Raw genomic sequence first — 15,003 nt, forward strand, 5'->3', positions numbered from 1 at the left:
ATTTATATAATTTTGCATGTACCTCGAAAACAAACTGTTTTTCCACGGGTTTGCGGTGGTTCCTTAAGCTGTAAGATATAAATAATATCTCTGCTTGTTAATCTGAGTCCAAAATTATAATAACATGCGATCCGATCACAAATATTGTTGTGTGTGAGTTCAGCTTTAAGTCTCCCACTTTTAGACACTATAATTTTTAAAAAACTCGAAAATGTGTAGCAGTAACGAAACTTATTTAATTGAGTCAGTCATAACTTTAAAAATAAAGACAATTTCTAAAAATAATATTATGCATAAAAAGAAGAATCAAAATAGGTGAATAATTAGTTGATTGAAAAAGTAAATATGTAATAATCACTTAATCATCTCTTCATTAGCAATCATCAAACTTTACGCGTATTTTACAAACCGGCTGTATTCTTAAGTGTAATAAAAGTTATGAATAAAACAATTCGAACTATACATATTAAACTAAATAACAGACATTTAAAAATTCTAGCTACCTAATAATATGCACTTAGGAAAACAGCCAAAAACATTTAACAACATTAAAATTAAGAAAGAAATTTAAGAACAATGAATAAATAAAACATTATTCAATTAGGCCGATCGAGCAAAAGAGATTCGAAAATAGCTTTTTTTAAATTAATAGAAGTGGAATTTCTTACGTCTGGGTTTTGACAAATTCGAATAAAATTATGTGTTAAACACATAATGAGTTTCAAAATATATACAAGAATTATCTAAAACATAACACTTGTTATTTACACTTTCGAGTGAACCATAATAATCATTCTTACTTGTGAACATTTTTTAAGTAAATGTTAATTTATCTTCGACTATCACGTAAACGAAGACAAGGTAATATTAAGAGATAAAGATCAAGAAATCTATGGGTGGGCAGAAAGGGACAAAGTATCTCAGGACTATGAGCTTTAGAGAATGGAGTAGCTAGTAGCCGAACTTAATCGCGTCATTACTGTGCAAGTTTGTACAAAAAGCGAAAAGTTTATAGCCTGTATCTCTTACAGGAATAAAAATACAAACGACACGTAAGTAGTAAAACACATCTTAAAATTTCCTGCATATATTTCGAAACGTCCATTTTTTTAAAATGTTATTAACCCTTTTAGACACGATTGAAATTTCACTTCAATAATAAAACTATTTATTGAGACAGATAATCTGAAAATTATTTAATTTTAATATAAACATTTATAAAAGATTTATTGTTACGAAGTTGTTGTGTCACTAAGATCAGTTTTTAACCACTGTGGAACATTTCTGATTCCAATACGTTTTAATAATTTTAATAAAGCAGTATTATGACTTAAATAATATCTTTGGAGTAATTTCATACTTTTCTCTTCCATTGCTGGATATTGTCTACCTTTTGAACGCCCTAAGCATTTTGTATGATCACCATTAATTACTTGACAGAAAAATCCTTTTTTTGGGTCATATCTAAAAATAAAAAAAGATGTTTTTAATGCTCAAATTTCGGCATATAATGAGCTCTTTGAATACCTTAAATGTGTAGCATAATCTACAACTGGAGATATTTTTAAGAATCTTTGGAGTTCATTCATTACTTCAACTGGATTCGATTTTAATTGTTCACCGTCGATTATGTGTAATTGCTGGGGTAAATAGTATGTGAGCCATCGTTCTAGATGTTGTGCATATTTTCCAGGATTTAAACATCGATTTCTTAAATCCCTCAATGGTTTTGGCGCAGTATCTAAAAAAATGAATTTATTAATATCTTAATTCAACAAAAACAATTTAAAATTTACCACGATTCCAAACAATTATTTTATATAAGCGTATAAAACTTTATCATTTGAAAATATTAGGGTTAGCGCTGGAGGGAATCGACATATGAAAGAGTATGCCACGGGATTTCTCTTCAAATTCTTATACAGGCAGTAAAGAAGAATAAATAAAGCCATGATGCCTTCAGAAAGGTGCGTGTCGTTAGTCAGAGATAGTTGGGCGACGTTGCGTTTTGTGGATTATTAGACATTAGAAATTTTTTTAAAAAGTTTTTCCGAAAATCAAAGTTAGACAATTTCAGTGAAATCTCTTCAAAAAGTTAGGAAATCTCTGCTTACAGCAGAAGAGTAGGTTAATAACATGAAATATGTATATTGATTTCTAAAATATTAAAAATATAATTGGGGAGTGTTTGTTGGCAATATGGTTGCTGGAGAGTTAGACAGTGGGGCAGAATTCTCTTGAAATTGTAAATTTTTTATGAAAAAGTGTTGCAACGTTTTGGCATGCAATTTTTTTTAAATTCTTGCCAAGCGGATTTAGTAGGGTAAAAAATATATGTTGCCGACTGAAACATGCGTACTGTTAGCAGGATATATATAACCACAATTTTGAAATCTCACTTTCCTTCTTGCAACAAAAAATTGTCTATTATTATATTCAGCCTTTTACCAAGCGACAAGCTAAAGAATGTTAATTATTGTTTAGTTATTTTAAACACGTCCAAGATCTTCAAGACATTAGTTGTCAGATAATGTTTAACTTACCACTAGCGGTGATGACTTGATGAAAGCTATAATTATTAGCAATTAAATCACCATGCGATTTAATATGTTGGTACCATGAATAAGCACGTTTTGCTGGTGATATTAATATTGTAACAAGTTTAGCTTTTGGCAGTAATGCGTGTGCACGTCTTGGTACTAAATCTCCATCGAAATATGTCGCCGATTTTTCAAACATATATCGTGCTGTAGAATTTGATTGTAATGGGAAAAAGTTCATATACCAATCTAAACCGCGTAAATAATTGTTGGCATTGAAAAATTGAATTTCTTCAAATGTATCCGGGCTAGGTAAATTACTAGCAATTGCTGGGTGTATTGATAAAAATGTGTATAATGCAGTTGTGCCGGTTTTTTGTGGACCAATTACTAAAAATCTCGGTAATTGTTCACATGATTTGTTACGTGACCATATTCGTTGATGGCGAACATCATCACAAGGATTCTAAAAAGTAATTTACAATAATTAAAATTTTAGTTATAGTTAAAATTTAAAAAAATATTTACCCCCCACACTGGATCAGTTTCTTCTGGATGCAGTTTAAAATACGTTTCTGCTAATTGCAAAGGTGGTGCAGACGATAATTTGATGTTTGTCCAGCATTGTAAAAAGCGTATAACACTTTCAAAAGTGTATAATGCGAGTCGATCGTTTCCATAATTTGACATGTGGGTCATGAAGATGTTAATCTAGAAAATAATAAAGTTTTAGTTTAAATAAACCAAAAATGTAAATCCAATAATATTATATATGGAATAAGATTTTATGTTTGCATAGGGTGGGCCTTTGAAAATACAAACTCTTTATGTAAAAAAAAGATTGTTCCATGCCATTTGTGTATCAAAAGTCGTATTATTAAAATTTCAACAGCAGCTCCTTTTGCAGGCCTGCATTTGCCCGTCAAAATTTTTTATTTATTTACACAGCCGCTTTTTTTTTCTAGGCGCTATAGAACTGAATATTTACAGACCATGATTTTTAAGTTTATTTTAAATAAGTACAGCTAGATATTTGTATTTGCAATAGTATGGGATTGAATTTAAAATATGAGTTCATTGGCACAAAATGACTAAAGTTAAATAAACACAAGTGAAAACAAACAATTGACTGAGTTAATTGTTGAAATACCATGCATAGTCAGTGTTGATTTCTTTATCACATTACACATACAAACATGTGACACATACATAACTAATAAAGTATAGTACATATGTAAATGACTTTATAGGTTTCTGCATTACCGACCGACATTTAGTGTATAGTTTGTACACATATTATAAAATTTCCGCCTACCAATTTTCGCCCTCACGGGTAAACAGTGATGTTTACGAAAAAATGTTTCAAACAAAAGTTGTTTAATTTTTGATAAGGAACATTTTTTACATTTAAACTTTTGTTCTATCTCTAACGGTTTATAAGATGGGTCCTACGGACCCAAGACCCAATTGACCAATGATGCTCATTTACGAACTTGACCTCACTTTTTACGTCCTGAGTACGCTGTAAAAATTTCAGCTCGATATCTTTTTTCGTTTTTGAGTTATCGTGTCCACAGACGGACGGACAACCGAAAATGGACTAATTAGGTGATTCTATGAACACCTATGACAAAATTTTTTTCCTAGCATCATTATTTTTAAGCGTTACAAACTTGGGACTAAACTTAATATACTATGTATATTTCATATATGCATGGTATAAAAATTCACAGATTATTTTAAGCTTTATGTGATGAAGTCAGAAGTCAGTCAAAGAAAAATTTATTTACTATTACTACTGAATATATTACAATACTAGCGTTAACCATTATAACGTATGCTCATGATTTAAGTGGACGAAGGAGAAATATTATCTCCATTATCATAAATAACAGCAACATCCGCACGCTATTTGAATTATTACACATTCTATTGCTGCTAATTAATAGCGTTATTCAATATCTTAAGCTATAAATGAAATCATAGCCCAAATTCGTATCGAATATATTAAGGCATTGGGTTTTTTAAATCTTGGAATAGTTCAATCATCAATTATCATTGTAAATGAATTTATCAACTTACCGGATTATACACAATCGTTTGAAATAATTCACCGCCTTGAATAGCCTCGTCCAATTTCTCGCGTCCACCTGGATACAAGTCAATAAACATTGTGTGTGTAAATAGTCCACACGTTTGTCGTGGTAAAACCATAATATTACGATGTATGAAGCCCCTTCTTAATCGAGCCGGTCGAAGATGAGGATATTCTTCAGTTGATGTCACACGTACATTCCATACTCGTTTCCATGCTTGGTACAAGATTTCATGAACAGGATAAACGCCTGAATGATGTGGCGATACTGAATATCCTGAATCAGTTGGTATTCCCTTTTCCTTAGCAAATTGTTTATTTAAAATCATATCAGATTGTAACACAGTTACATTGTCGTAGAGGTGAGGCTGTTGATGATTCCACATATGTGAGAACCACATAAATTTATCAACATTCTCTAGAATCATATCATCACCTAAATTTTCTTCATATGTTCCATGGTGAAAATATTTCCCCGAGAATCCTAAATTGAATTTAAATCCAGGTACCATTCCTTGTATACGTTCTTGTGTAGTTAAAAGCGCCCTTACATCATCTTTTTTTAATCGTGTACCTAAAATAAATCAATTCGAATTATTTTTGCATGCTAGTTATAAAAATTTTCTACGTTTTTTGATGGCGAATATGCGATTTCAAAATTAAAATCAACCATTCTTTCTAGCAAAGACTAGACATTTCTAAAAAGGATCACGTACTATTTTTATCGAAAATAAATTTCTATCAAAATCTTGAAGATTTTGGAAATATTGGGCGTACAATCTAAACTAACCAAGTCTGACTTACTCTTCACAGTCTAGATGGCATTTTTATTTTAAAAACACCACTCAGGCTGTAAAGAGTGGCTAGGTCAGTTTTGATTGTACGTCCACAAAATGTTGGTTTTGGCAGAGTAGTACAAAAGTCCGAATGAAGTTGAGAAAAAATGATGAGATGCATCCTTGTGTAGAAATCCTAACTGCCTGATCGTTAATAATTGATGGTATGGTAAGACTTTTGTTTCCTCTACACTTGGCTTGGAAATCCGACATTTCTCATATATTCAGTTTTCAGTAAAAATCATTACTGATAAGAAGAAGTAAGACACAAATGTTAAATTTAATCCCTTCCAGCAGCCGAAAACTGAATATCTCGAGAAGATTGGATTTCCCAGCCAAGTGTGGAGGAAGTAAAAATATTTTCTTATCACAAACTATCAAGGAACTACACTTTCAAAAATCAGATGGCTAAGATTTTTATGTGAGGATGAAATTCAGCTCCAGTGGATGCACCCAATAGCATCCATTATATATATCTATACCATATTCATATAATATACTGACACAAACATCCTATGTACCTATTTTTCAACTTCAATTTTTTTAGAAATTTCGACCGAATGCCATTTTTTACGAGGATGGTACGGGATCTTTCAGAAATTTGAAATTACCTTTTTCTCCAACAAATATATCATCAACGTCAATAAGAATCATCCTCGATAATGAAATACTAAGTTGTCCATGACTTAAGTAACTTAAGGAATCCAGAAATAAAAGTTTATGCAACCAAAATTTCAATCCTGATCCAAAAATCACTCGTTGAATATTATCAAATCGACCATGGTCTTGAATTACAGTCACTAATGGTGTCTTAATTGGTCCTTCAGATGGATAATCTTCCGTATTTCTATTAGCCCATTCTAATGGCTCATATGTTGAATGATTTGGTTGAAAAATTGTCCAATCTTCACCAGGTAAACTACCCCACGCTGTTTCACCAGCTCTTGTTAACCGTAATATAGGCGATGCGGCATTTAAGGCAGCATCCTTGTATAAAATAAATAAAAAAATTTATTATTTACCTATTTTTAAAAAATAGAGAAACATGTATTTAATTGTTTGTTAACTTTACGTCTATCCATTTGTTAACTTAAGTCCGAATACCTTCGTTTAATCGATATTATTCTCAAGTTTTAAAACTGTTCGGACACTTTACTTAAATGTAAGTAAACGTTTATAATTTCCGTTATTAAAACAGAACATAAAAGGCACAATAGCTTACAAACGATTAATTAGTTATGGATGAACCATAAGACAAAATGCAAAGACATCAGACTATGAAGAAATGTACATATAAATAAATAACCATGTATCTGCTCAGAGACATAGTACTTTCCTAGAAGGGTTTGATTGTCGCCCAAATAGTACATTTCTTCATATCTTGTATTCTGAAATGTTTAAATTACCTTTAACCGAAGGTTAGTATGAATAAATAACGGAAATCCTTTGAGTTTGGATCCAACCAAAGTTTCTTCACTAGGACTGACAAACCCAATAATTCCAACCAAATACTCCCGACAATATTTATCCAATAATTCACGATTCCAATTATCCATTTGTAAATATTTGTTGAAGTTTTCGAATACAATAACACCATATCGACCTTTATCCAAATTTGTTAGAACTGGTAAACTTTTTCCCGCAACTTCAACTTTATACTTAATACGATTATACACTAATAGCTCAGCAATATCACGGCCTAATTTTGAATACATAGTCTCCACAAACACTAACACTTTTGGATCAATACGTAATCGTGCCTCAGAACGATGATCATGTGATACCGGGTTCAAACGGGGTGCACCATTTATAAGTGAACATCGTATTGATGGTTCAGGTCTTGTATCCCGATGAATTAAGCTAAAACATAAACAAAACTTTATTAAATAACCTTTTCTTAACAAACCATCTAAAATTTTCTTTGAACATGATATGGAACAGTTTGGTGAGATAAATTTTAATTTTAAGTAATAGTTTGTGATAACATTCAATGAAATAAACGGAATCTTTATTTGTTTTGAGTAGAACTGTTTTTATCTATTCTCTACATGTTAATTTGAGTTTTCACAAAATGATTTCATCATTTGTGTAATAACATTGCCTATATCTGTAAATAAAGAAAGAATATCATTCATTAAAAATATAGGCAATATTATCATATTAATGAAACAAACATTGTGTAAAAATTAAAACTAATAGTATAATGAAACGATATAGAAATATTTCCGAAGAGGCACAATATGCAGTCTCGCGCTTATATTTTACAGGAAAATCTAAGATGCTCAATTTTGGACGTATAGCGTAATTTTGGACGTGTGGGTGATTGCTGGGGTTAATTTTGGGGCAAAATTATTAAGCGAATAAAACTTCTATTAAGTGCAACTATGACATAAAAAAAAACAGTCCTTGTGTCATCTCTGAAACTACTGAATATATAAAATTTTAAAAAGTACGGAATGTGGAGGCTCACTTATGATTTGCAGGAAAACCTAACAGGCCCCAGACCGACACCTTAAAAATTTTGTGATTATCTCACTGTTGGATTTTGTGTATATGTTTCTCATGTCTTATTGGGTAACTGCTTACGTAAGAATATTCTTTGTAGCGTTCTCTTTCACAAGTCCCGTAAATATTTATTGCGCGGACAACATTGAAGCTGAACTGTTTATTCTAATTGGATGATCAATGAATAATAAAAAATTGGAAAAATCATTTTGCCCGAAATTTATAAAAATTCGTTGACCGACACTCGGAAATTGAAAATTTCAATTTTCCGCTTCCTGTGAAAGATAACGCCTTGAACCGGGAATTTTGAGAATACTGTTTTATGGTTATTTAAAATAGGGTCAGATAAACAGCGCTTGTAATTTCACCGTGAACTAAGGTGGCGACATGAGTGTAAATGGGACTAAATCTATGGTAAATCCCGGTCAAATGTTAAGGGTCTACTACCGTTACCTGCCTTCCCTCTTCTTTACGCCCTTGGGCGTAATATTGTACGATAAACGATAATTAATAAGTCAAATTACGATAAACGTAATTTGAAACATAGCAGAAATCGAAATAAAATTGTCAAACAGCTACAGAGGTGCAAACTATAGTACATTTTTAAGAATGTTTCAATCTACATGACTTTATTTTTTGTTTCTGTGTAGCATCAAGTTTGATTTTATCATTGGGTCGTTTGTAGAATTACTGGACTACATCGATAACCATTCACTGTGGATTAAATCAATGTAAGAGATATTCCTTTTTTCTTTTAAGTTTACCTTTCGATTTTTGCTTTGTAACATGCCATGCTATTTTGAATGTGGAGAATATTGAAACACATAGATTCAGTGAAAAGAAACAACGAATTAAGTATCTTCAAAGATAATTAATTGAAATTTCTTAGAATTTTGTGATGCATTCCAGTTCAAATTTATTACATTTTATTTAATAAATTCATAGTATTCTATTCGAATAACCGATGAGCGTAAGAATCATGTGCTGGGATCATACACTAGGATAGATTGAATATCTATTGGAATTTAGCCAAAATACTTTGTAACAATAGATCAAACCCATTAAAGATAAGTGGATGATATTAATTCTTATGTGCATATGATGAGAATGGTTGAACATCGTGTTCTTAATATGTTATTGAATAAAAAAGTAATTTTTAAGCATAATTTTTCAAAACAAACGAACCCATTTGTATGTAAGAAACCTGTTATATTCACATGTTACATAATAGTTATTACCGTTCATTATATTAAAACTAATTTAAAATAATGTTGCACTTCAATTAATTATTTTAACTACTTTAGTAAATGAACTAGTTTCAGAAAATTATTGAAAATCTTTATATAAAGAGTGATCAGATAAGAGCTATGTACCTTTTTAAATTGAAGTGAAAACAAAAAGGAGTAAGATATCAATATGATTTTTATTGATTTTAGACATTGGATCCATATCACAACCACATACCAAATTATTAATTTTTGTGGCTGAAACGTTATTCATGAACAAATAAGTTTATCGTAGAGAGGTAGAGAAGTTTATCGTGGATTTATTTTAACTTCAAATGCTACAAATTCTGTGTTCAAGTAGATCCATTATTTCATGAAGGATCGATTAAGCTCATTTTTGTTAAATGGCTTTGTGAGAAAGCAAAATTGCCACTTTGGAGTTAAGAATACTGTTTATTAATCATGATTATATTCACAAAAATTAACAGTTTGGTGTGATTTATGGCATGGAAGTGAAAATGGGTTTTGTTTCTTTCAGAAGAGAACAGCGTTGTTGTTACATCGAAGAGGCGTTAATTTGCATGAAATTATTTTTAATAATGATATTATGAAATTTAGATATCCAATTTTCTTTTAAGTTTTCTAATTTTCAAACATCGATTGCGTAAAAGCTTATTACCTCAGGATTGAAACCTAGAAACTTTTGTCCTTTCTCAATAACTTCTTTCATAAGAATATTCTTTGTGGAGGAGCGTTCTCTTCTAGAAAAATATCCGTTTTTTGTTATTCTAACAGAATTATAACTCAGCTTTGTGAAATAGTTTTGTGAAATATGGAGAATAAATATAGACCGTCTGAGGGAAAGTTTATCAATCTTACTTCAGTTTGGGAATAAATTCATATACTGAGACTTTAATTAGCAATATTATTATGAACTTTTCAGTAATGATAAGAATAACATCCCATCAAACTCATGGGCGACATATCTTTTAGCCTATATCGATTTTTCTTACGACTTTTTATTGATAGAGCTAAAATAAGAGCCACACATCCTTTGTGACGATCGGACAATCTCAATTGCGAATGCAAAACTAAATACCTTGTCAATGTTGGGCTATATTTACAAAACTTTCTTGCCAATATACTGGGTGTGTTCCGTAATATTCACTAGTATACTGGCCAGTACTTGACGTCATATTTTATATTAGTCAACAAAATGACATATGTATTTGCTCTATGATACTCTTCAGGAGCTACTTTGAGCGTATAAATTTTTTTATTGTATACGTCAACTAAGAGTAAGCCTTTTTTAGACGCCATTATTTCTTCTTAATGAACAATAAATAAATAAATTTCTTGCACAAACACCCGGTGAACACATGTACACTTTCATGTCCATTTTACCAGTACAATATGGCGTCGATTTCTGACGTCATGGGCACTGGTCAGTATACTAGTTAATATTACGGAACACATCCACTGACTGTTTGAATCTCGCTTTACGTTATGAGCTACATTTACATTAGATTCACTTTTGAAAGCTTGTTCAATAGATGAGAGGGGTTTATTTCTACATAGACACACGGTACTTATATGAAACGTATGTTTGAAAAAAAAAAGTGAAAATATATACCTACCTAGAAAATGGTGCAGACACCAAATAATGAGTATAATAAATAATTGATATAACACTTAATACCAACAATGCTGCCACACATCGTTTCACATTTACATGGCGTATAAATAACGCTGGCTGTCTTGTACTATGCAATACATTGTTATAACGTCTCATAAACAAATTGGCAGCACTGTCTGTTAACAATGGTGATGTTTGTTTTGTATCGTCAAAAGTCATATTTGTATCATTTAAAACATTAATTAATTAATTTTAATTGACTTTGATTATTATTTTATTATTATTATGATTTATTACTTTACAAAATGAATTAAAAATTTTTTTACACATTTTTTGTTTGTTTGTTTGTTTTACTTAAGTCACGTATTTTTAATTAAAAAATTAAATTATTTTACTAAAAAATCATAAAATAAAAATGAGGTATTTTAATTGTTTTAGGTAGATTTTTTTAAATATTTTTTTCTTTTTTAAATTACTACTTATTAAATAAATGGCACTGCTACTCTTTTCTATTTTTTCACTCAATTTACAAAAAACTTACATGTTTAAAAAAATATAAAATAAAATCGAAAAACGCGGTGGAATGCACTTTTTTTGTTTAAATTGAAAATTTATCCAAATTCACACCATTTATTTTGTTTGTAAAATAAAAAAACAACACTACCTAGGAATTAATTTATGTAAATAATTAACTGTTCGCCATTTACTATGTTTGAATATTAATTTTAATTTAATATGATTTTTTGATTTTGCCATTTTCACTTTTATTTAATGTTGTTATGAAAAATTTGTTTTGATCATTAATTAAAAAATATTGATTGGTTGTTTGATGTCTTCGATACGTCGAGAAGACATCTCCATCGATCGTCATACAATCTTGATAAAAATAATTCATAACGAGCTGATTATGTTGTTTTGGTTGATTCGATAACACGTTTCAAGAAAATCTGTAATAAGAAAAACATAAAATTTAATAAGAAATAACAATACAATACAATAATACAAATGTAATTGGTCTTTAAGAAATACTTTGATTCGACTAGTCGGCCGACCAGAAGAAGATAATACATGAAAACTACTAGAAGAAACACAGGAAATTTTCTATGACGGTTGGGAAATCCTATAATTTAGATGCAATATGGGGCAACTACACAAATTGAAGTAGTTTTACAAAAAACTGATAAATGTTTCACATGTCTTGGAAATTAAAAAATTAAACTTTTACATTTATAATACTTGTAAGACCAACATTACTATTTTTTTTTCCTCATTTATCGAAACAATTCACGTGAGTGTGTAGTGCGTTTTAAATGTTTCAATTAAATTGTTACAAATGTTGTTAATGAATCTAGGAAAATAACATCGGAAAAAATAGTGACGGAAAAAAATATTCGGAAAAAATAAACTGGAAAAAATAGACTCAAAAAAGTATCCGGAAAAAAAGTAACTGGAATACATTCGATAATTGAATAAAATATTAATAAAATCGTAAATTTTTTTCTCTTGATTCGAATTTTTATTCATAAATATATAAATTATTAATATTTTCGTTCAATGAAACTATTTTATATTTATACCATGTATATGAAATATACCAAGGTATACTAAGTTTAGTCCCAAGTTTGTAATGCTTAAAAATATTGATGTTATGAACAAAATTTTGGTATAGGTGGTTATAAAATCACCTAATTAGTCCTTTTCCGGTTGTCTGCCTGTCTGTCTGTCGTTTGTCCGCCTGTCATCACGATAACTCAAAAACGAAAAGAGATATCATGCTCAAATTTTTATTATATTAAAAGTTTAAATGTAAAAAATGTTCCTTATAAAAAAATAAACATGTTTGAAACATTTTTTTCGTAAATATCACTGTTTAACCGTGAGAGCGCGAATTACGCGCAAGTCGTATAGTATGTATTAAATGGGAATATCAGTTATATATGTGTGACATGTATATATATGTAATGTGACAGAGTAATCAACACTTTCTATACATGGTATTTCAACAATTAACTCAGTCAATTATTTGTTTTCACTTGTTCATTTTAAATTACCTTTATATATGAATCAACATCGTTATTTATGTAGTAACAAACTTTTGAATTATTATATATAATAAATATTAGATATCAAAATCAAAACTCAATAATTTTCTTTGCACAAAGAAAATATCGGGTGCATATCGCTTTCGGTAATACCTCCATAGTAATAGTGTCTCATTTTTGAAAGCAAGGGCTAAAAACTTCAGAACCCAAGCAACTCCTCTATAGCCGAGGAGGAAAGAACTTTAATCTTTTATAACTCTTTATGTTAAAAGTTGTTTCATAGTGGAGAAATGAAGAAAATAGTTAGAAGCAATAGAAAAACAAAAATCTTGAATTTTTCAAAGCTAAATGTTCTATTTTACTCGGGTATTCAAGAAAATTTGTTTAACACTTATCGATCAAATGTCCCTCGAAAGATGCTTTATCAAGAAAGTTTTCTATACTTTTAGAGGTATAAATATACAAGTTTTGTTTGTTTGTTTATGCAAACAATTGAAATGATGTGCAATAAAAATGAACAATGAAATTTGATGATGATGCACAAACAAGTAATTGAATAAAATATTACCAGAGTGCATTGTGTTTAGTACATTACTAAAAATTATTTGTAAACAAATTTAAATTGAAAACACTTCGTCTAGACTTTGTCAACAATCTACCAACTCATTTTTATAATAGCAAGTATATGTTTAAAAAAAACGATTATTTAGATAAAAAAGTATCTATTCATCAAAAATTTAAATGACATATCTGTCAAAAGTGGATGGGTTAAAAATTTTTAGCTTTTCTTATAGGAAATTTGGTCAATATCACTAGAATAGTATCATTAATATTTTCTTGTTGCTTTGCACAACAAAAATTTTACTAAATTCTTAAACGGTTTTATTTTGTTTTATTGGTATCGTAGAACCTCGAGAACGACTCATCAAATTATTTTGAATTAATGAAGTAAGACGCTTTATTCCTTACAGATACTGAAATATTTTTAAAGAATACCTTGGACTTAAACACACGGTTTAAATATTGGCATTTAGTAACTCAGTAGAGTAAAATAACTGTATAGCTCGAAATCTTTAACGTAGTTATATTGAATACGTGCGTAGGTATTCAAAAAAAAAAGAAGAAATTTCGATTAATTCATAATTCATAAATTCAATAAATACTATTTAACTTCGAAAAAAAAGTTCAATACGTGTACTCGTTAACTTATAAGACCTATAGCTTGTCATTTGCTTAGACAGCTTCGACGATGCAATCAATACTCGATTTAACCACCGGGAATTGTAAATACGAAGTATATTGACATCTATGATCATTCAATGGCTAAGGCACTTGATTAATTAAACTGCTCATGTCATTCCGGGAAAAATATAAATAAATTACGATAGCGCTTAGTAACTTCCGATAGAAATTAGTATAATAACAGCTAAAATTATTCAATGATTGATTTGATTTCGGAAATTGGTGATGTTTTAACCCAGTGCATGTGTATGTTTTGTTTCGAAAGTTAAGTTTCGAAAGCTCAAAACTTAAAAGCAACAATCTTACAAAAAATTTATAAAATTATTTTTGCTTTTTTAATAAATCTAATTTACCTTTTTCTATGTTTAGATTTAATAAAATATTGAAAATTTATAAAAACTCCATTCGAAGATGAATTCAAAATTTTTAGAATAATGTATTTAGATACCTGTAATCAAATTTTAAACGGAAACTGTTCTTCTTTATACTAATAATAAAACTCGAATATAATATTCTTCCGTTATTAAAACATATACGATATTTATATACCACAATAACAAGTTTCAAAACTTTTTAACGTAAACAAAGTAAAACTTTTCACAAAAACATTACCACTTATCACACATCAAGTCTGAGAAATAACACAAAAAAACACCATAATAAAACACATTAAAAAATAATTATCCCCACTCAAAAAAAAATTAAATTGGAAAGGAAATACAAATTAAATATTCTTATCATATCTAACCTGTCAAAATATTCGACAACAATACCGTAATAAATTAAATCGGATACAGACGACATAGTATTAATCAAATAAAACTTTTATTTATAAAAAAAATATATATAAACATAAACAAAAATAAATTAATGCTAATATA

General features: G+C 29.5%; 1 protein-coding gene across 1 annotated transcript; it reads right to left on the reverse strand.

The window, feature by feature from the left end:
• Positions 1–486: 486 nt before the first annotated feature.
• Positions 487–11,086, reverse strand: LOC123304979 (bifunctional heparan sulfate N-deacetylase/N-sulfotransferase). The gene is made up of 8 exons (XM_044886555.1): positions 10,840–11,086; positions 6,878–7,331; positions 6,083–6,458; positions 4,623–5,209; positions 3,069–3,251; positions 2,544–3,006; positions 1,528–1,741; positions 487–1,464 (listed from the first exon to the last, which is right to left on the reverse strand). The coding sequence occupies exons 1-8, from the start codon at positions 11,055–11,057 to the stop codon at positions 1,233–1,235; spliced, it is 2,727 nt and encodes a 908-aa protein (XP_044742490.1). The 5' UTR covers positions 11,058–11,086; the 3' UTR covers positions 487–1,232.
• Positions 11,087–15,003: the final 3,917 nt, after the last annotated feature.

This window comes from Chrysoperla carnea, chromosome 1, assembly GCF_905475395.1.
Source record: "Chrysoperla carnea chromosome 1, inChrCarn1.1, whole genome shotgun sequence".
In the NCBI taxonomy this organism is placed as follows: domain Eukaryota; kingdom Metazoa; phylum Arthropoda; class Insecta; order Neuroptera; family Chrysopidae; genus Chrysoperla; species Chrysoperla carnea.